General features: G+C 36.6%; 2 protein-coding genes and 1 long non-coding RNA gene across 4 annotated transcripts in view; 1 reads left to right on the top strand and 2 right to left on the bottom strand.

The window, feature by feature from the left end:
* Positions 1-12,127: 12,127 nt before the first annotated feature.
* LOC149947464 (uncharacterized) lies at positions 12,128-15,348 on the top strand. Of its 2 annotated transcripts, none has more exons than XM_090170985.1 (3): positions 12,128-12,387; positions 14,276-14,507; positions 14,586-15,346. In XM_090170985.1, the coding sequence occupies exons 1-3, from the start codon at positions 12,236-12,238 to the stop codon at positions 15,216-15,218; spliced, it is 1,017 nt and encodes a 338-aa protein (XP_090027111.1). In that variant the 5' UTR covers positions 12,128-12,235; the 3' UTR covers positions 15,219-15,346. The 2 variants fall into 2 exon arrangements, with proteins under 2 accessions (XP_090027111.1, XP_090027112.1); XM_090170986.1 differs by having other exon boundaries at positions 12,188-12,387; positions 14,293-14,507; positions 14,586-15,348.
* Positions 15,349-15,552: 204 nt separating this feature from the next.
* Positions 15,553-23,005, bottom strand: part of MTA1-like (metastasis associated 1-like) — a 31,459-nt gene continuing 24,006 nt past the window's right edge. The window contains exons 13-16 of the mRNA XM_090170984.1: positions 22,796-22,990; positions 18,548-18,712; positions 16,666-16,939; positions 15,553-16,015 (exon numbers count right to left, since the gene is read on the bottom strand). Coding sequence (XP_090027110.1) covers positions 15,760-16,015; positions 16,666-16,939; positions 18,548-18,712; positions 22,796-22,990 — 890 coding nt within the window. The 3' untranslated portion in view covers positions 15,553-15,759. The remainder of the gene's footprint in view (positions 16,016-16,665; positions 16,940-18,547; positions 18,713-22,795; positions 22,991-23,005) is intronic.
* LOC149947463 (uncharacterized) lies at positions 17,951-18,541 on the bottom strand. The gene is made up of 2 exons (XR_016480250.1): positions 18,327-18,541; positions 17,951-18,256 (listed from the first exon to the last, which is right to left on the bottom strand). It is a non-coding gene; the product is annotated as an uncharacterized LOC149947463 (long non-coding RNA).

Here is a 23,005-nt window from a genome sequence, read left to right as displayed (position 1 = left end):
TGTCAAATAAATAAAAAAAAGTTTTTATTACAATGCCTACGATCTGTTTTCGTTTATTCCCATTCGACCGAAATCCCATTCGACCGAATCCCATTCGACCGAAAGAATTTTAAAATGTAGCCCAATTGGCGGGGTGATTTGGTATTTTATTTATAAGGTATGTACTATCGAAGATCCATGTTTATGTTAGGTTAGGTTCGGTTAGGTTAGGTTAGGTTAGGTTAGAGTTGGTTAAGTTTACTATTTCAGTTTTGGTTCAGTTACTTTTCTTGACTAGGGGAAGATAAAAATATAATTCATGCTCATTCCATTTTATTTTCAAATAAATGCATAGTACAAAGATATTAAAATGGCATAGCTAAATTCATAGCTACTGCATCTAGTAGGGAGAGTGCTACTTCATTTTGAGATTTCAAAGGATTCTCGCGGTCTTTGTAGTAGTTTTTGATTGCGGCTGCATACCTTAAGTTCATTTCAGCGTATTTCTTTGACATTTGTTTTGGTGGTTTACCAACATCCAGATCCAGCTTTAAGCAGTGGTATTCGACTTGCAAATCCTGTAGTATTTGAAGAAATGGGAAAAAAGCTGGTTTTGTGTTGAATTTGTTGTTAATTTTAAAAGCGTTCGGTCGAATGGGACACATAAAAACCGCACGTTTCGGCGGAATTCGGTCGAATGGGACACCTCAAAAACCGCCTTCTGTCGAATGGGATTTCGGTCGAATGGGACTAAAGCTCTGTTTTATGTTATTCCACGTGACCATATTGACTTATTTAGTTTAAATTGTTTCTATGAGATGGCGCAACTATCGCGATTCCACTCTGATGGCAGCCTTCTAGCTGGTACGACCCCGCTCAATCCAATCGTGCTTCTAGTCTAATTTCTATTTCTATGGTCTAAACAAAAAAAATCGGGACTGGAGGACGAGGCCCGACCGCCTGAGCCCCGAGGGTAAGGGTTCGACCAAGTTTGATTTGAAGCGTAAATTTTCTTTATTTTACTGATTGGATTTCAAAGGTTTTGTTTTAAGGGCTAAAGTGTAGAATAGCTGCCCCTACCCGATTTTTTTTTATAGAGGGCAGCGTTTTTTAAAGTTTACCCCAGAAATTATATTTAAAACAAACAATTTATGACTACATCGATATTATTAAAATTGTAATACTAACCATTCGGCTTTTTAGATTTGGGTTGTTTCTTTTGACAATAAGCGTGATCCATTTTTAGCCCGAGGCCCGAACGAGGTCCAGATACCGAAGCAGACGAACCCGCTGAAACTTTTCACTTTTTCAGACTAAACTTCCACCCCCACCTCTCCCACTAGGGAATCGCATGAGACAACGCATTTCGCGTACGTTTTTACCCCCCGCTGGCAGTAATGCAATTTGCCGTTCTTCTGCTACAATCAGTCAGATTCGTCGAGCTAAATGCAAAATATCTAGAACAATCATTAAGAATATGTTTAAGAAACATAGAAGACATTGATGCCTATCCGCCAATTTCTTTATGGCTTTTAGAAACAAAAAGAAAGTCAGAAAGGAGTAAAACTGATTCGAAGGACTAGAAGATGATCTAAAACTGTAAATACGGATAAGTTTTTATTCGAAGAACAAGATGATGAAATATTTTAAATGTCATAAATATCGAAGCTCTTTGGTTTGTGTTAAATAAATATCATTATAGTTCCTAATTGCCATTAACTTTCAAAAGAAAAATAAAATAGGGAGGGAGATAAGTGGGGTAGAAAAGAATGGTCATGACCAGTAAATTATTTTTTAAGTAGGGGGTATTGTGGTCATATTGACCAGTACTTTTAAAAAGCTTATTTCCAACACTGGTCTCGGCCCATCGCTTAGCGCTCTATGTTTGCGCGTCGCTAGTCCGGGCTCTATCAATAGAGGTTTCTTGCCGAAATTTCGGGTGCTTCCCAAAACCAAGCTTTCGTTCTGTTCGTGCGACCAGATAATTTAAACTCGTACCCTAGATTCGAAATCACTCTCTCGCGCTTTGCCGATAGCGTTTACCCCCTTCCCGCCGGAACTCAGAATAAATTCGCTCCATGGTTTGCGCCTTACCGCAACCGATGGAGCCCGATTTTTCTGAGGTCACGTACCGGAAAAGGGTAAACGCTTCGTAACAAACCCGTAAATGGGAAAGCTCTCAGTATTCGAATCTAGGGTACGAGTTTAAATTATCTTTGGTACGACGTTCTGATCGCACGATGAACGAACTCAGTAGATAAATAGTTAAGTATTGAGTCTTAACTGTCGTGTGTGTGACCGTGACTTTAACCGACTATGTGCTGTATCGATAAATAAGTGTTTGATCTGTTGTTGAGAGACTGTTTCTTACCTATAAGCGAGTGTTGAATGTGGGATTCAACGAAACGGTTACTCATATATATTCTGATTTCTTTAGTATTTCTTTTATTTTATTATTGCTCATAAAATATTGAATAATAAATAATTCCACGTACGAAAATTCATCGAATAATAAGTTGCGAGAAAAGAAATAATGAAGTAGAGTGTAAAAATCTTGGCAAGAAAATTCTATTGATAGTGAGCCCGGACTAGCGACGCGCGAGCGTAGAGCGCTAACCGATGGGTCTTGACTCCTATTGTCCACTTTTGACCGCTGATACTGGACAAACTATAGGAGCTAGGGAAAATGGCCATAGACAATTTTGCTCCTTTGATCAAGCTTAGCAACATGTTTCATTTTGAAAAAAATCTGTCGAAAGCGAAATCCCATAGAAGAAGTGCGATGTCCTTTTAACATTGCGCACGGCCCCCTGCACGCGCTCACGCTGCTCGCGACGATAGCGGCCCCGGCAAAGAATTTCCTCCCCATGTATTTTCGCGACAGCGATTTTCCGTCGCTTGGAACGCTGGTGTAACAACCGGAATCTATCAAAGAGGCGGGAAGTTTAACATACGTTTCAATGGCGATGAATTTGCATTAGTGAAGTTTTTTTCCAACTGTTTTATTGAATTTGGAGAAGTTTGTAACAAACAATTAGTAATAACACTTTTTAAGTATGTAAGTTTTCATTTCAAATTTTTTTTTTAATAAATATCTCAATATTTTGAGTGGTAACATTTTATTGCTAAGCCTAACCATAAATGGTTTAAGTTTTTTATTGGCAATGAGTTTTCAAGTTATTAAAAACTGTATTTTGTAGTTATTTAAGACTATAATTATGATAACTGCTCATAATGTTTGTCATATTCACCAATCTTTGTTCTTTATAATTTGCATAAGATAAAACATTAATACTTTGCTCAAATGCTATTACCCTGGCTGCGTTACATCCTGTTTTTTTAATAAGTGAAAATTACCGGGAGGGGCAGGTCACTTCCATTTTGGGTGCGTCTTAATCATAGTAAAATTATTAAATCAAGGTAATCGTGATTAAATCAGGGTAATTAAAATTAAAAAAATTGTTCAAGTTTTCAACAGCAACACGGAGCAGAGCGCAGATACCGAAATAAATCCAGTGACATCAGCTACAAGTAATGAACGGTTTATTTTCGACTTGGTTAAAATATATATATACATTACAATTAATGAAACGATGGTAGTACAACAGAAAACTGACTAGTAAGAACAGACTAGTACTGTTGAATGACTTTAACAAAAATTAATCAAGATTAGAAAATCTAATCACGCTTTAAACGAGATTTAATCATTCTAATCAGGATCTAATCTTTTTAATCAGGATTTAATCATTTTAATCAGATTTAAACATTTTAATTAGATTTAAACATTTTAATCACAATTTAAACTTAATCATGATTTAAACATTTTAATCACGATTTAATCAATATAATCGGTCGAATCGAGATTTTATCGAGCGCGGTAAATACGAAATAATAATTCTAATCATTTAGTAAATTATTCTAATAAGCTCGATAAAATCACGCACAATTATAATCATTCCAATCAGCAATATAATCATTCTGATTCTCGTTCTAATTTCTAATCGCGATTTAATCATACTAATCACGATTTAATCATTTCAATCATTTATATAAGATTTAATCATTTAGTCATGATTAAATCAGATTTAAAGATTATATTAATTAATTAAACATGATTTAATCAACATAATCGTGATTAAATTGAATTTAATCAAAATAATCACGATTTAATCTTTTGAGAGATGCGTCGTTAATCAAGGAAGTGACCTGCCCCTCCAATTTACCCAATTAAAAAATACCAGCATTGTTCTGTTCCATTGTGTTCATCTACTTTTAAGAAGGCCAAAGTGTCATTTCATCAGTTACCCGCTGATGAAAATTTATACAAACTGTGGATTAAGAGCATCTCTAGGAATGATTTTGTAGTCAACGAAGCATACACTTCACATGGAAGATTGGTTTGTGGTTTGCATTTTAAGGTACTTCAGTTAATGATAGTCTGTTGTGAGGCTAATGCGTAATCGTAGAATTTGGAACCAGATGTACGTCACTACCCATTACTTAATTGGTGGCATTACATATGAGCCAATATACGATAAGGTCTCAAATTCGAATATAACTACCATCAGAAACGAAAAGAATGTTTATCCACATCATCCAGCATATTCTCTACATCATCCAGCATGTTCCTACATCATCCAGTAATTTTAATTGAATCTTAATGAATTTTACTTAAAAAAGCTGATTACTTTAATGTGAGCGTGGGACTACTAAGTTATCGAGATTCTTAGTCAGGAATGGATTAAAGGCAATTAACCAAAACCAATTTTAACTTAAATTTTGGTAAAAAAAATGGGAATCTCTACATTTAGGCCTAACCCATATTGTGATTTGTGAACTGTGAGTGAGACTAGCAGAGATCCTAAATCACAGACTCACTGCCAGGATCTCTGAGACTAGTGAGCAGTGATGTTCCGCCGCGATTTAGGAATGTACTTTCCACCTAGGTCAAAATGTACTTTTGGAGGATAAAATGTACTTTTCGTTTATAAGCTGAGCGGCGCGCGCCCTCGAGTTTTATTACCAAAAAGCGCGGGAAATTTCAAAACGTTATTACTAAAGAGAGCGGGAAATTTCAAAACGTTTCTAGTTTTTAACTTTTCTTATTGCTATAATCATATGTAACATAATCACTCATAAGGATGCCATAAAAGCATTTTCGTTCACGTAATATGACGTAAATTACGTCACTTACAACTCCGTGACGAAATACGCGTCATCAACTTTACCGATTGGAAACGGAAGTTAGTGAGAATTCCTCACGCGTTTCTGGCTTTGTCCCATGTCAAGTTTAGCTCGTGCCTCGCGATCACATGATTTTATTTCCATGGTAACCTTTTCAATAGCGCAAGGATTATAAGCATTTCTGTATTTTTGAGAGGGATACTTATCCATAGAAATCTCATAGGTAACTAGAATGCTGCCGTGTAACTGGCAAATGGACCAAACGCCGTGGCAGACGATAGCTAGATCTCAGCCAATCAGAGCTCAAAGAGTGGTTCTGCCATGAATTTAATGCCTTCAGAGAGAATGACATCACCTAACTCCCGCTATAGTAGCGGAACCAAGGAGGATTATTATCCTCCTTGGCGGAACCACTCTACGGCCTCTCATTGGCTGAAGGTTCAAGGCGAACTGGCGTCAAGCTCGGCCGTAGGCGGCAGCATTCTAGTTACCTATGAGATTTCTATGTACTTATCAGTAATTATGTTACATATGCTATAATAAAAGAACAAACTTTAATAACGCAGATGTTCGTAGGTAGAACTCAGATGTTACATTACACAAAATTAGATGATGGACGCGAAAATTGTAAATACAAGAAATGAGTAGAAACAAAAATGTGGACTTAAAATTTGTTTGCATATTTTCAAAAACTTGTTTACAGTCTCCTTGATTTTCATAAGCCCAACTGTCCAAAGTCTCCTAAAACCCACCCCCTCTATAGTGTGGTGAAAACCCGAAAAGAAACAGTAAAATAGTAAGTACACAAAACATTCCACAAAACAAATGTACACCTGTTACCCCGCGAGTGATTCAGAGTGGCCAAGTAGATTTCACTATCAATTTCTTGCATTTAAAGCTGCTCTATGTCTGCAAAAGGGGTTGACCCCCCCCCCCCCTATTGATACTGATGAACGGTCAAAAGAAGAAGTCCGAAATATTAACTGCCTTTAAAACGCAGCTGCCCTTGAAAACCAGTATTCCAATAAGTCCGAGCTATGAGCGAAATTTCGCTATCTATACAGGTGGCTGAGGTGGGGAGGGTGGGAGAGCGGGGGTTTACAATGGAAATTCGGAGATAAGCAGAAAATTTGTGATGGTTAAATTTAAAACAATCCCCCAAATTAAAGAAATGTACTAAATATATGTCAAAAATATAAAAATGTATTTTCGTTTCATATATTTTCAAAATGTACTAAATACGTATCTGAAAGTTTACTTTGGTATCATAAATTTACAAAATGTACTAAATACGTATTAAAAATCTCCAAATGTATTTTTGTACTTCAAAATCAAAAATGTATTAAAAAAGTACAAATGTACCGCTTGGAACATCACTGCTAGTGAGTCTGTGATTTAGAATGCTTACATGTCTCATACATATATTTTCAGCAATCTTCAACATTGTCTGACTTTGTTAACTGTAAAAATAATATTCTAGTTTTATAATCTGCATTACATTTACTACTTATTTACTTAAATTGAAGTTAACTTTGTAAATATTAAAACAACTTACTATCAAAGAACTCTAAGAATAAAATCGAAAAACAACAGCTGATAAGCGGACACATGACTAGTTCTTTTGTTTACATTATTAACGTCGACAGCGTCTTCTTTGTCTGGTTTTCTCGGCGCGTATTTTGATTTAAAAATATCCAAACGTATTTTACTTATTTATTAATAAGTAATTTAAAGATTACGGAAAGAAATTATAACCCTAAAATTACACAATTAGTAATAATTAATGAAACTCTAAAAATTGGAACGTTTTCGCCATATACTCCATCCATTTCTTAGTTGTTACGTCAGCGCCAAAGGTCGATGTAGGAAAAAAGTTAACTAATTTCACTTTCGCAATTTTCAGTCGATCGCCGGGGCCGCTATCGTCGCGAGCAGCGTGAGCGCGTGCAGGGGGCCGTGCATTGCGGGAATAGGAAGAGACGCCTCTTGGGAGAACTTTTGGCAACCCGGTTTATGGGCGACGCTTTTTTTTCCTGCTCCAAAAACGTTTTGAGTTTTTTTAATTATTTTGTATTTTTTTCTAACTGTTAATTTAAATTGTGTTAAATTTACTTCTCGCTAATCCTCTCCTACTTGTTGACAATCAACACTAAGTCATTTGGCAGTGAGTACGCCGCAACTTTTGTTAATTTCCTGCCAGGCTGCTAAGCCTTTGTGCCTCGTGGTTCCATTATGACGAAGGACGACAACAAGTCGGTGCTGACCAAAGGTTCTCGGTCTGCCCGTACCAGACGAGATGTGGTATCCTCTACTATCGATTGGATTGGATATAAGTCCTGTCCCCGTTGGGAACTTTTTGAGAACTCCTCAGTCTTTGGCACGATTCCCTTTGAGGTGGATGACGATACCACTTTCACGTGTAAACTTTGTGGTATTCTAAAGGCACAGGCTGATCTTGTAGATAAACTTGCTCTTCTCCGCGGTGAAACTGCCTCCTTGCGAATTGATAACAGTGCGGTTAACTCTCGAATCGATGGCATTGATGTTACTATTCAGCAGACTAACGCTGACATTTCTACGTTTAACGCCAGTGTTCTCAAACTGGAACAGAAATTTTACCAAGCTGAACTTTCAAATAGGGCTCAATTCGTTTGTATGACCGATCTGTTGAAATCTGAGCTCTCCGCCGTTAGATCTGAAATTTAGTAACCTCCCTCTGCATATCTCTTTCTTTCGGCTTCCTATGGCGCTGCCTGTGCCTCCTGGGCGTTTTCCTAGACCAATCAAAATTCTCTTCCATACCGATTCCCAAAAAAGGGGATTTTTGAAGCACATCTCTGACCCGACTTACTGCAGGTGAACGTGGTCCTGGCATCCGGAACTAAAAAGTAGTGCCTATTACTGCCGCAGTTACCAACCGCCCATCCTCCCCCGTGCGCTCCCAGGGGCCGGATCATTCAACGCAAGACTCTCGGCACTCTGCCCCTCAGGGGCCGCCACCCATTTATCCCTACACGCGATATCCGATGTCCCAACGTTCCCAGTCCAGCTGGCAGTGGGGTTCCCCTCACACCTTACAAGCTCCCACGGGGGGGGGGAGGGCTAACGCTTCTCCCAATTATCTCCCCCTGGGCTCTCCTAACTTTCAACGGCGGCACTGACAATCTTCTCCTCTCCATTCCTCCCTCTATCCATGTGCGGCCGAATTCTTCTCAACCACGTGTGTTTCTTTCTCCATCTTAACTAATGTGGAATCACTACTTAATAAACTTTATGAACTAAAACTCTTGATTTGGGACCGTGTTCCAAACATCATTGCGCTTAGCGAAACTTGGTTGAAGAAGGACACTCCCTCTGAACTTCCCGCTATTGAGGGTTATGACATTTTTCACTCTGACTGTGCTACTACCAATCGTGGGGGTTGTGCGCTTTACTTCCGTTCGTCCCTTGCTGCTTCTCTTAATCGCTCGCTCACTTCCCCTAACATACTAGTCTGCCAACTTAAACTGGATGATCAATTGCTGCTTCTACTTTGTTGTTACCGTAGTCTTTCTTCCTCCCTAGACTTCCTTAAAACACTCCTGTGGACAATTGAGAGAGGCAGTATGTTGGCCAATCGAGTTATTATTTTGGGTGACTTCAACGCTCCCTGTATTGATTGGAGCTCTGCCTCTACCTCGAGAGGGGTTCGATCGGTTGAAAAACGTCTCCCTTTCCTGCAAATTGCGACAGTTTGTCTTTGCCCCAACCAGGCAACGGGGGACCAACCTACCCTCTATACTTGATTTAATTTTTACATTTGATTGGGACGTTATTACTGATCTAGCCCACCTAGCTCCTTTATGGAAAAGCGATCACGTGTAAATCATGCATTCCGTAGTTCTCCTACCTTGCCTGTACGTTTTGTTTACAACCGTGGGAATTTCGACCTTTTTAGCGCTTCCCTTTTAACGAAAGACTGGTCTGCAGTTCATAATTCCCCCTCTCTCGATGATATGATGTCTACCTTTTTACGCCTTGTCGCTGAGGCTCGCGACGATAGTATCCCCACAGTGGCTTCGTCGGGAACCGTGGTGGACAGTTGACACCGATGATTTAATTAGGGAAAAGCGTGCCGCGTTTAGAACATTTCGTCTCTTCCCGTCTGTTTTGACTAGGCACGCTTTCACGACCAAACGGAACCTTCTTACCAGTCACATTCGTTCTTCTAAATTCCAGTATGAGGCTCAGTTAGTTAATGTCATCCCTAGCAACCCTAAGGCCCTATACGCTCACATTGCACGCTCCAATAAGCCTAAAAAACCTCTAATAGTGGTTGAGAACTCAGCTGGGATGGTCATCCGTCACCCGTCTGAAATTGTGGAGGCCCTGAACAGTTTATTCCAATCTGTTTTTTCGGTTGAGTCTCATCCTGAAGCGGTCCTGCTGGGAGACTTTCTCTCGTCTACTAACTACAATCTCTCCACGTATGAAGTTTCTTGCCCCACAGACTTTGGTCTTTCTTATGCCACTGTAAAGCGTTATCTTAATCGATTATCCATTAGTAAATCCCCTGGGCCGGATTATCTTCATCCCCGTCTTCTCAAAGAGGGCGCTGCCATTCTTGCATCCCTTCTGTTATCGATATTTACACTCTCTATTGCGTCGGGTCGGCGGCCGTCCATTTGGAAACCGGCAAATGTCACTGCCATCAAAATGTCCCCCAATTCCTGCTCGGTAGACAATTTTCGAGCTATTAGTTTGACCTGTCTCCCCAGTAAAGAGCTCGAAACACATGTTCGTGACACTCTTGTTTCTTTCCTTTCAAAACGGTCGTTCTTTTCTAATGACCAACATGGCTTTCTCCTCCGACGCTCCTGCTTCACGAATCTGTTCTCAACTTTGGAGGCTGTCACGCGCTGTCTTGATAATGGGGACGCCGTTGACCTTATCTACTTAGACCTACGGAAAGCATTTGACACAGTCCCCCACTCCCTACTTATTCGCAAATTGGAGCTCTTAGAGGTTTCCCCAATCATTGTTAACTGGATTGCTGATTTCCTAAGTAATAGGTCTCAGCGTGTTGTTCTTCATGCCGTCACTTCGTCCTGGTGCTCGGACACTAGTGGTGTTCCCCAGGGGTCTGTTTTGGGCCCCACACTTTTTGTAATTTATGTCAATGATCTCCCCTTTGTGGTCAAGGAGTCGTTTTTGAAACTTTTTGCTGATGACAGCAAGGCTGGCCGTGGAATCACCTCTGTGTCTGATGCTCTTTTACTTCAATCAGATGTCAATGCATTAGATTATTTTGTGGGCTCGAAAGGTATGAGTTTCAACTCCACCAAATCATTAGTTCTGCATTGTGGGAGTAACAACCCCCTCTTCCAGTATCTTCTTGGTGGCAGACTAATCGAATCTCAAAATATCATTCGTGATTTGGGGGTGATGCTCTCGGGCAGAATGTTGGGGGACACTCGGACACTCACAGCAAAGCTGCTTCTGCCCAGGGAATGAGAGCCCTTTATCTATTAAAGCGATCTTTCTCTTTTTTTAGTGCTAAATCGTTTAAGACTTTGTATAGTGCTTATGTCCGTCGTCATCCCCGAGGTTGCGCCTATGATACAAATTTAAAAGTCATAAGAGCGTTATTTTCAACGAAAGGGGTCGTAGCGATAGTTTTCGGTCACGAATTATAGATGGAGAAAAATAACCTTGGTCATAATATTAAATTAAAATGGAGAAAAGGGATGGTTATTACATGTTTATTTTTACCAATTTTATTTTATTATTGCACAAGACAATAAACTCCTATTATGATTATAATTATTGTTATTACCTATTAGCACATGTAACATAATTACTCATAAGTATGCCACTAGCTCTATTTCTTCACTAACGGTTTGTTTCACAGATATTGCGTCATCCGTACTTTACGTAATATTTGACGTCATCGAATCTCGAATGCCGATTATGCAATCGCAAAATTAGCTCTACGTCTGATAAATCGACGGCCATTATTTTAGTAAACAAACCTGTTTGAACAACCAAGGCTTAGGAGTTAAAATGAGATACAATATAGTGTCCAGTGCTGTTAATGCAATGAATTTGCAAATTAATTAAGTTTTCGGAGACTCACGTTCTAAAATAAATTTACATTGTCAAATAAAAGAAGCAGGTTTATTGGAAAAAATAGTTTAAATTCAGGTTGAGCTTTTCTGGAGCATCTACAAGGTTGGAGTCTTTGCAAAGTTTGCAGATTCTTTTGAGCCTAGGCCTAACTCTTCTAGGCTTGATATTGATAAAGGTTTTAACATGGATGTAGTAATGAACATCCATGGTTTTAATAACGCTGGTGGAATATCCAGCGCCGTAGCTAGGGTATAGGTGCACCAAAATTGGTCCATATTATTATATTAGCGGGCGCCAAAATTGCAGCTCGCCCCTGGCGCCATTTTCTCTAGCTACGGCTCTGGGAATATCCCACTTCGACAACTTGTTTCATTTTTGGAAAGCGATCACTGAACCGTATTGGTCATTTTCCCCAACCTTTTATTTTTCTAATCTACTCATTATTTAACTTCATCCGCACAAACCGAGCGAGTTTATAAATTTCAATAAAGCTGATTGGGCTGACTAAAATTCCGACGCAAAAAATTCCTTCTCAATTTAGAGGTTCTCCATTGGCTTAAATAAATATGTTAGTAGCCAATAGGGTGACTTCCAAAATTACTAGGATTAATAAAAAGGTTAAAATCTAACGTAGTCCACCTTTTTACTGGTTCATGGTGAAACAAACCGTTAGTGAAGATTTTTGAATGGAATAAAGGTACAGTGGCATACTTATGAGTAATTATGTTACATATGCTATTAGGCCAGCATTGGTGTTATGTGGTTAACCCAGACCAAAATGGAAAGGCTTATTTCTGTGGCATATTGCTGGTTTCTTTTGTTGAAAGGGGTCGTCTGCTTGAAGTAGTTAATCATTTTCGTTCAAATTCATCGAAAATTGACCCTGGAGAGGGACCGAACATTGATATATTACGTTGATCAATTTCGCCTTTGTAAATTAATAAAAGTTAGTGGTTAAACAGAAATGGCTGGTGAAAGTTCCACAAAAAATAAAAACAAAACAGTTACTAAGAAACATATACCACGAAAACGAAAGAGTAAAGTGAATTTGATTGATCAAGTTATCAATGATTTTATTACGGATATTAAAGATAATAAGAGATTCCAACGTAAAAGGTATTCTATTACATTTATTAATAATTATATTACTACTAGCTGGCTTCTAGCTACACCATTGCCTTGGTAAATAGTTTCCAATTAATATATTTTTATATAAACTTCAATAAGAACGATGAGTAATGATGAACTGCATACAATGCTAAGTCTCTACTTAGATTGGAACCTAACATCTTGTTAGAGGTTTTGAACCACATAGGTGGAATTGAAATAAGTTTCATTTCAATGCAGAGCTACCAACTAAAAGTTATTTGTGGTTGCTGTTATCATTTGCTTATTCACATTTAAGTAAACTAGTTAAACAGGCAAATAAATTACAAAGGTGAACCCAATTTCAGTGTTTATAAAATCTTGGAGGGGAAAATTTTAGTTTCCCAGCTCAGGACGCTGTTTCATTTTGGTTGAACGTCGTGTAGTGCTGCCATTACTAAGACAAATTTAGAACTAGAGCACCTATTTTCTTGGTTTTTACACCAAAGTAACAGCAGAGCAAATGGGATAAATTTACATACATTTTAAATTTGAATTTTTATTTTAATGTAATTTGTAGTTAACAGGAATTTCAATTATTCCATAATATTTTATTAAACGTTAAATTTTAAAATCTAAAATCATTCTAAGCCTTAATGTTGGAAAGTAGGTGAATAAATCAAACCTGATTTACATAAACTGATTTATTATTGTATTTCGTTAAGGTTAAAGTTAAAAGTACTATACATATTTACAAGACCACAAAGGCCTATGTTCTAGTTAATGTATTTGGGGAAGCTAATTCATCACACCCTGTGAGCTCAAGTTCTCCTTGACAACTAACTCATTAGTAATAAAAAACATTAGTCATCTTTAATGTGATAATGTCGCCACTAGATGGAGCCACCCTAGGGTTAATGATTGTGAGGTCATAGCAAGGAATGATTAATCAATTAAGAAATTACTATTTTCAACACTTAATAACCGTTACGCGTATGCGACGAACTCTTACAACCTGCGTCAATTTAAAAAAATATAAAAGCAGACGAGAGACAAATTCTCACCCAAATTCAAATTCCAAATAAATTTCTTCACCACTATATTAAATTAAAAACGTACGTTCGACCAAATAGGACACTTCCCCTGTCCCGCGCTTGCTTATATTACCGCCTATGCTAGATAAAATTATTGTCATAGCGACCTTGTGCATTATTTTCTCAATATGAGTAAACACTTGTCGTCAAAAATGCATTATGGTAATATTCTATAGTTCAGAGCAATTCATTCCTAAGTACAGTTTTTTTTTCATTAACAACAATTCTATGCAATTACTTATCTACTTCTCACTCAAGCAATATCACGTAAAGCAATTTGAACTTTTTTTAATTTTTGTGGTTTTTTGAGTACAGTCAAAGCACTTACTGTCATTTCGAAAAATCCTTTTTTCATAAAAACACTGGACCAAATTTAGAGTGGACACTTCTGGGGTGATATGTTATGAATGGACCTCTTAAACAAAAGATTCAGTTCAACGGAAGTGTTCTAGAGAAAAATAATTTTACATGTTTGGACAATATAACATGGAAAATCATCATGGACTGACCGTATGCTTCATTTTGGGATGTATTTGATTACTTCCCCTATGGTGATCTTGCTATTCAGATTTCTACACCATATATAGTCTCCATAGTATATAACAATAAACCAAGAGTTATTTGTCCAACATAAAACCATTATTAAGTAAATTATGAAATGTGACATTTGCTTCTGTGACCCTTTGAAGTTTAGTTTTTATTGCATTACGTTATAGGTTATTTATAATTTTATTAAAGTAATAAATTATATTTGCTTCTTATTACTTAAGTTTGTAATTTTGAATGTTTTTAGAAAAATCTAATAAATTAAATTCTTTATAAAGCCAAAATTGTCCATCAGATAGTAGTTCATTGGAACATTACGAGGACACAGAACAAAAGCAGAAGGTAAAAGAGAGAAATACTGCTCAAAAACGTGTTGCCAGAATGGATCCAGATTATAGGAAGAAAGAGCAAGAAAGAAACACAATGTCTAAACGTGTTGCAAGAATGGATCCAGAATATAGAAAAAAAGAACAAGCACGGAATACAGAAAGCAAGAGAAGAGCTAGAATGGTAAAAATCACCACAGTATTTCTTGGTTAGTATTGAAAATATTTAATTACAATATATAATTGGTAAAACGTTTTCTAGGATCCGGAATATCGTAGAAGAGAGCAAGAAAGAGCTAAATTTGCTCATCATATGGCAAAACTTGGTTTAAATGCAGATGGCACTGTTAGAATTGACAGAACAAACACAAAAGGACCAGGAAGTGCAGTATTTAAGCTTGAAGATTCTAAGGTTGCAATGTTCTGTAATGATCCTGATTCCAATGAGGCATGCCCTAGTGGCAGTGGTCAAATCAAAGTTATGAAAGTAGATTTAAGAAATTTGACAATTTTCTCAAGCGGTTCTGTAGAGACAATACCAGCAACTAAAGTTAAAGACAATACTGTAATAAAAAATTTCGAAATTAATGATGGATCTAGACTTTGTGAGCTATCTTCAAATAATTTGCAAGAAAGTTCTAGTTACAACAATGAAGAAATACAGAATGTTGGATTGGGAGCAAATTATAATCTTAACAGTAGCAGTTATTCATTCAGGCAAATTCAGTCTAAGGTTAACATTATTTTTTCTAGGCAGTGTACAGATGGTCCTAAATTACCAGTAACAATTGCAAGTCAGTGTAATACTACACCGGGTACTTCTACTAACATGAATTTAGCTGTTGAATTACCAGTACAAGATTCAAATGAAGAAGTGATATACCTAAGAATTTAAAGTTTTAGATGATTTTAAGAGTCAGCGAATAGTTTTTTTTTAACCCGGTGCAATTTTTTTTAATTTCTTTCATGAAATTATTGTTATTCAATTTTTAAGATGTTTAATTATCAATAGAGAAAATTTTGCATGGCTGCATAGGATAATTCTGTGGATTGGTTTTTTTCAATTTGTATTGATGCTTATTTATAGAATGCTGATATAAAATTTAATCACTTTTTTCAGCATCTTTTTTTCATATGATATCATGAAGATAATGTTTGGAAAAATAAATACCAATTGGGATATTTTATGATTGTGCAAATATTTGAAAACCACCCTGTTTTAATTCAGTTAAAAATGGAAAATACAAGTGATGATAAAATGTTTATATAAAATTACACAATGACCGTGCATAAGTAAATTGTTTTACCAAGATTTAAAACCATGTACATAAATGCATAAAATATTTTGCCTGTAATGAATAAAAAAATTAACTGAAATTACCAAAAATCTTTAAATTTGATCTAATCTGTCAATTGCAGTTATATTATACAGGGATTCAGTCTAGAACTACAACTGGATCAGTAATTTGGCTGGTTAATCTATCTAAATTTCCCCCCAAGTTTAAAGCTGGAGGCAAGATGCCTCCTAAATTAGGTGGAAGTGTCGAAGAAACAATGCCACCAATTCCTGTAGCACGACTGCTCATTCCCAAGGAGGGCGGTGGAATAAATGGGAGCCTTAAGTTTAGTTTTCTAGTTGGCCTTCTTGCTGCTCGCCGTAGTTCAGGAATAGTCAGATGTTTCCGAACTAATCTGTTCAATAAGTAAAAAAAATAAATGCAATTTTTATTTTAAATAACATGAACTTGTCACTAACATTAATATTTCAATGATTTGTTTCGATATTAGCTCAACATATTTTCAAAATTCTATAATTGTGCAAATACACTTGACACTTACTCATTACCGGTTATCAGTCAAATTTAAAACAGTTAATTTTAACAAATTAACAAGTAGGTGGAAAATCCTAAAGTTCTGACAATTTCCATGTTAAATTTGCCAAAATAGCAGGTTGGACAATAACTGACAAGGTATCATCAATAGCAATAATGTGGTTTTACCATTAACTATTTAGAATGAAACTAAACTAAGAGTACCTATAAATTAGTACCTGGGGCCAGAGCAGGCCCAACTCTCCCAAACCAGAATCTATTATTATAAGTACATTTGAAATAAAAAAATCAAATTAAAACTATTTTTTTCTTATGTAAGTAATGAATGTTTCACAATTATTTTTTGGTTCAAATATTCTATTGGTTAGTGTCAGTTTCCAGTTATTAATATAACCTGTTTAACCTAAAGTTTTCAACAGATATCGCCTTAATAAACTGCACTCATGTGACCAATAACTATGAATGGCCATATCATAAGAAAATATGCATGAATACCAACTATAATTTTACCTAGTAGTTTCAGTTGCCACAAAATATACATCATCTGGAGCATCAACCCAAGAAATCATTTGTTTTCTCCCTCCAATTCGAGTTATTGTAGCAACCTTTGCTCGACCATTTACTGGAGTAGTTGGCTGCCCAATAACAGTAATTCCAGAAGATAAGGTAGAACTTGTTCCCCGAGGAAGAGTTCCAAGATTGCTATAAATGTCAGGAACAGTTGCACCTACTGATGACTTAATAACACTGCTTGACATAAGCCTACGCTTTGGAAAAGTAGATCCTGTAATGAAAATTACAATTATTTAGAAGTATTAAGTACGTCTAAAATGGTTAAATAACTCAAATCCATTAGATTCTAAAGAGAAAATGGAGTGACAAAATTGCATGTCTAGTAAAAATCATTTTGCCCCAATGATAGACGAAATTGAAGTATACAGGTTATTTTCAGCCCTGACAAGAGAGTGAAGCTGATTCTTTTGGGACCCTAAATTAATGTTAACCCTGAGTGATAATCATCATTGAGGATTCATACTATACATCACATTTTAACAATGGTACAATATTTATTCAAATCCAGTTGGTGTTTTTATAAATTAACATACCCTTCTTGTTTTAATGTAGCTACTACGTCAGAACGTTAACTTGGTAATATTACGAGTGCGACTCAGTGCGTGATAAACCAGCAGAGATTTTCACGTGCACGTGCAAACCACATGTGTCAAAGCTATGACATCGTGACATAAGAGCAACATTAAACAAGCTCTGCAAGCGTAACTGAATTTATGAAAAACTATTTACAGCCACTAAAATTGTGGTTAGCACAAATATCACAAAGCAGTAGTTTTTAAAAAAGTAAAGGTTATTTCCTAACATGACTAAAATTTATTGGTTTATCACTTATCAATGAGATTATAGTTATTATTCAATACATAAGGTAGAGTGGCGGAGTGGTTAGCACTTTCACCTCGTAGCAAGAGGAGCCGGTTTAGATCCCAGCTTGTGGCACTGCGTGAAAACTTTGAACAACTCCTGAGTTAAGTTTGCGCCATCACCCTCCTACGCATTGTAACCTGAATTAATGGCTTTAAAAGCCGCTTGATGAGTTATGCCTAAGGTGGTGCCTTGGGTATTAGCTTAGCTGATTATTATTACACGTGTACCTTTCCTGAGACACTGAGCACAGTTAGTAGTAAGGTCATGGAGTTGCAATAACCAAACTACAAAATAGGCTTTAGCCTTTGTGTGCTAAGTTTTAAATTTCTAGTCATTGTGTTATTCAGAGCCAGGCCAAGAAATTCTAATTTTTTTAATTCCAATACAACAACAGTACAAATAAATAAAAATAATTTGAATTAAATCACTTTGATTTGAGTCAGAAAACCCTACATTATTAAATGCTGCATCTCTTATTTTTGTCCAGCCATTTATGGTTTTTTGAAAAATAATTACAAGATCAGCACTGCAACCCTTATTTTCAGCATCCCATCAATTGAAACATGTGCTTATATGACCTAGTGACGAGAAACTTGCTTTTCCATGTGCCATTGATGGGGAAATGTACTTAAGTGATCTTGAGAGGAAATCACCACTCTTTCCCCTGTGTTGTCAATGTGGAAAAGTAAAAACCTTCTCAGATAACTTAAGGCTCTAGTTCAATAAATTTTAACTTTTTGGAGCTGCTTGGATCTTCTCTCTGAGCTAGGCGCTTATAATAAAGTAAAATGTCATTGGATGCGTGGTCAAAGATGGCATTATGGTAATGAGAAAGCCAATACTCTGGCCATAGGGTGTGGAGGCTGAGTTTCACGGTGCTGAACCCATTCCATACTATCATTGCTCTAATAGATGAACTTTCAATTACAACACATAGAAAAATAAAGATAGTTACCAATACTATAATCTTGATCTATAATTGCACTGCTTAATCCCAAAGGACCACTTTGTTCATAGTTTCTCTTCCTTAGTATTGAAGATGAAGCACTGCCTAAAGTACCATGAATAGAAAACTTTTGTTCTTCTTTTTCAGGCAGTCTGACATACACAAACTGTCCATCTGAAAATATATTAACTATATAACTCTCTTAAACAAATCATAATATACTCTATTCTAAATATAAGCCAAAAAATAAAAAACAATTATCCATATTTTTTGTATAAAGGGTTTCTTGGATGGGGAAACTCGATTCTCAAAGCTTTACTGCTATTTGAGTTTTAGCATTGACCATTTTCTATAAAATGACCACTACCCCTAAAATGTTTTTTGTTTCTCTGCTTGTATATGTTGTACTAAATCGTGCGAGTACTCATTTTGCAGCCAAAAAAAAGATTGTTCATTCAAATTATTTTTTTTAAATTATAAAATTTTGAAATTTTTTTTTCTAAATTTGACCTGTTTCTATACTTTTTTTTCCAAACATTCTGCCATTTTCAAGTTTCTCGACTTCTTGTGCATAAGAAACACTTAAAATCTCAATGTAAAATTTTTGTTCCTGAGTTTTACCCCTCATATCTAAAATTTCCAAAAATAATATAAAAACTCAATATTCTAAGACAAAGGTTTTATTTAATATTTTTATGTTAAAACAGCAATTTGATATGATTTTAAGTTATTTGAATTTTATATGAGTTATTCTTAATTTATGGTCACTTTTAATTAAATAGTCCGGTAAGTTAATTTTTCCGCCTCCGGAAGTAGATACTGTCACCGTTTTTAGAACATAGTCTAAGGACAACGGTGCCTACATTACTTAGTTTGTAGTCTTAAGAATGACCTGGTAAAACGTTGAGTTCCTTTTATAATGATGGTGCTCAAAAAATTTTCTCTCAATAGTTCGGTATTTTTTATCACTTTGTTGATAGAGATAAAAATAAATTAAATTTTTTCAAAAGCTGTCAAATAGAAAATACCCTTACCAAAAAATAAGTTGGTTTTTAGTTGATATTCACATTTAAGTTGATATTAAGTTGGTTTTAAGTGGTCAGCATATTTCAGTAAACTAGTTAATTTGGTAATAAGCTGGTTTTAAGTTGGTAGGAAAATGCCTTTTTCTTTAAGTTGGTATTTAGTGGTCAGAAAATTACATTATTTTTTAAGTTGGCTTTAAGTGGTCTTTATTAAGTAACATTTTAAGTAAGTTTTAAGTTGGCTTTAAGTGGTCTTTATTAAGTAACATTTTAAGTAAGTTTTTAGTTGGTTTTAAGTTGGTGTTAAGTTGTTTTTAAGTAGGTTTTTAGTTGGTATTTAGTTGGTAATTTTCTCAAATACAAACTTAAAACCAACTTAAATAGTTCTTAGACCACTTATTTTTGGTAAGGGTATATACATGTCCTTGGGAGTTAGTATTTGTCCAGCTACATGCCATTGAAGACCAGTCTTCTCAGTTTTGCATTTTACAGTTCCCACGATACGGTCACGTGGGCCCTTTCTGAGTGAAGTGGCAAAAAATGCCACTGCCTTCAAACCAAAGTCTAATGTATGAAAACAAAGATTTACGAAATTGCACCTCTTTTTGTACTGGCCGCCATCGGAAAAATAAATCAACTTCTTTACTCTGGGAACGTGTTATTTAATTTCTGGTATCAATTTGGAGATAAAGGAGTAGACAGTAGGATTTGAATGTACTCTGGTGTCACTTATAACAGAAACTTATGTTCGAGATTTCCATTTTCAACTTAAGTGAAATGTATAACAAATGGGTGCACAGAGGCCTGCAGGTTGTCCCAATGAAATCCTTGTGTTTCATCTTTAATAACAAACGAATAGTTATCTGCTAAATCAACAAGTTGGGGTGGCGGAGTGGTTAGCACTTTTGCTTCGCAGCACGAGGAGCCAGGTTCGATCCCAGATTGTGGCACTGGGTGAAAACTCTGAACAACTTCTGAGTGGGTTTGCAAGTTTTCTCCCCACTGGTTTAAGGGGTTTTCACACAAGCTATTCGGTTTCCAATTGCATAAAAACATGTTGAGGTTAACGTTAATAGTTAGGGTAGGGAGCTGTTGTACGAGAGGTTGAGAAATTTGAAAATGGTGGAAAGTTTGAAAAAAAAAGAAGAGAAACAGGTCGAATTTTGAAAAAGAAATTAAAAACCAAGTTAAAAAAATTATTTGAATAAATAATTTTTTGGCTGGAAAAACTCTATAAAATGAGAACTAGCACGATTTTGTACGACATATACAAGCATGTGGTCAGAAATTTATATACCGGTGCTCCAAGCGACCAAACAGCCTACTACACCGGTGGTCTCATCAGAATGCCCTACGCCAGCGTCCACAAGCCCACACCGATGAAAAATCCAGCATGGGTAGTAGGACCCTACTGTTAATAGTGGTTCGTAGGATAAATTAACATACCAATTAAAATATCATTGATTTAATTTAGCATAATTAGTATTGATTAATCCATTACAAAAGTATAAAGTTATCACTGCCAAAGCTAGAGGACTACTGACCCACTATGTCTACTTCAGTGTTGCCAACTTTTTCTGACTCTTTACAAAGACTACCTAATTAGGCCTACTCTGTATACATACACCATAGACTATACTTGTACCTCTACATGGTTCAAAAGCTTAGCTCCTAGCGCCATCTAACGGCTATTGCTACACTATAAATAGTTCATTATGTCATTATGTCAAAGTTAGCTTTCAACACCTACTACTGATGATCTCACCCTCAATGGAAGCCACTCATCCCGACAAATGGCACAACAATGGGGCAACCAGCTTCCACTTCGCGCACAGCTGTGGGATAGAGAGTGGATGCTATAGCAACTCCAGCCAGCACCCTACCTATGTAAATAGAGCCACACCCCTCAGAAAGAGCTCCTAAAGGGGAACAACGGGCACACAGCGGCCCACATAACCCAGCACAGCTGGCACCAGACACCCGGTGTTACCCCAAAAGGCCGAGAAACAGGAACACTGCGCCTGATACGGAGACTTGCCACCCCATCACAGGCTACCCAATCCTCTGAGGCGACCAGTTTTCCTGAACCCTCTCCGTTAGCCTGAGCAGAAACCCAGTTTCCAGCCCGTAGCTGACCGAAGTGGAGATATGACCTTTTGATCAGAGCTAACATCTCCCAGTGCACCACTGCCCTTATCGTTTACAAGAGCCGGACCCCGATTCACACTCTGACCCATTAACGGCCGACATATACAAGCAGATAAACAAAATAAAACATTTTAGGGATAGTGGTAATTTTTTTAGAAAAAGGTCAATGATGTTTCTCAAGAATGCCTTGACCAATAGCCGTAAAACTTTCAGATTAGTTTCCCAATCCAAAAAACCTTTATACAAAATATGGAGAAACTTGAAAGGGGTAGGGTTCAATGTGTTGGTTGAACTCTCCTGGAATTACCCACAATATTTTTTCTTTATACACCATCATTGTTAATTTCTCAATGTACTTCTTATTAGGAGAGTGCGAAAGCAACCAATTGTTGCCTACAGTTTCGTTTGGTAGCATATTAAGGAAACGATTTTCAATTGGTTTTATGTCTTTTGTTCTGTCAGTTGGAAGAAAGTTCCAATGCAGTTGATTCTGTATGAAAATGTGGATTTTAGTTATTTTTATGATGGGTTGAAGCATAGCACAAACGTATCTTGTGTTAAGTAGAAGAGGGAAAGTTGGTTGACGTTATAGTGGGCCAGGAAGGCTTAAGAGATATCATTATGAATGTGAAATTCACACAAAGATTGTAATTTTAGATAGCAAAGTCTATTGCCACTGGAAAGTTGCCAAATATGGAGAATTAATGCAATTTGTCTGTTGACAGATCTTTTTAGGTTTTGCTTGGAGTGGTGCAGGTCAGTTAGTTTTTGACGTACTTTGATAGAGTGGCTGTTGACTTTTGGGTACATCGAGAGGGAGGTTAAATAAAGAAGGGCTCCCACAAGGTCCACAAAATAGCTTCAAGTCCCTATTATTCAGCAAGTAGCAATATTTTCTACTTCTTTTTAAGGTCATTTTACCAAATGGTCAATGCTGAGGAGTATCAATACCCAATAGTTACAAATTAGTACACAATTTAATGTTGGCTGGTTTAAGCTAAGTGATCAAAGAAGCCACACTTACATTTGATTAAAACAAAATTTTAGATATAAAAGTAGGATCTGAAAAATATAAAATATATACCTTCTCCCTTTGGTGGAGGTGGAAAAGCAAGTCTATCAGGTTGAGGAATTTTATCTTTCGGGGTTGCAACAAGCCAATCCGGGCTTGGTAGGCTTGGTGTCCCTAGTCTCAGTGATATATCAACAATTTTTCCTCTTTCTCTTTCCCGCAATTTTGGAAAACTTGGAACTACACCTTCAACTATTTTATTTTGACCTAAAAAAAATAGTG

Source organism: Leiobunum rupestre, chromosome 4 (genome assembly GCF_980474605.1).
Source record: "Leiobunum rupestre chromosome 4, qqLeiRupe1.1.hap1, whole genome shotgun sequence".
Lineage (NCBI taxonomy): Eukaryota > Metazoa > Arthropoda > Arachnida > Opiliones > Sclerosomatidae > Leiobunum > Leiobunum rupestre.
The sequence above is the reverse complement of the archived record's forward strand: the minus strand, read 5'-3'. Positions and strand labels throughout refer to the sequence as shown.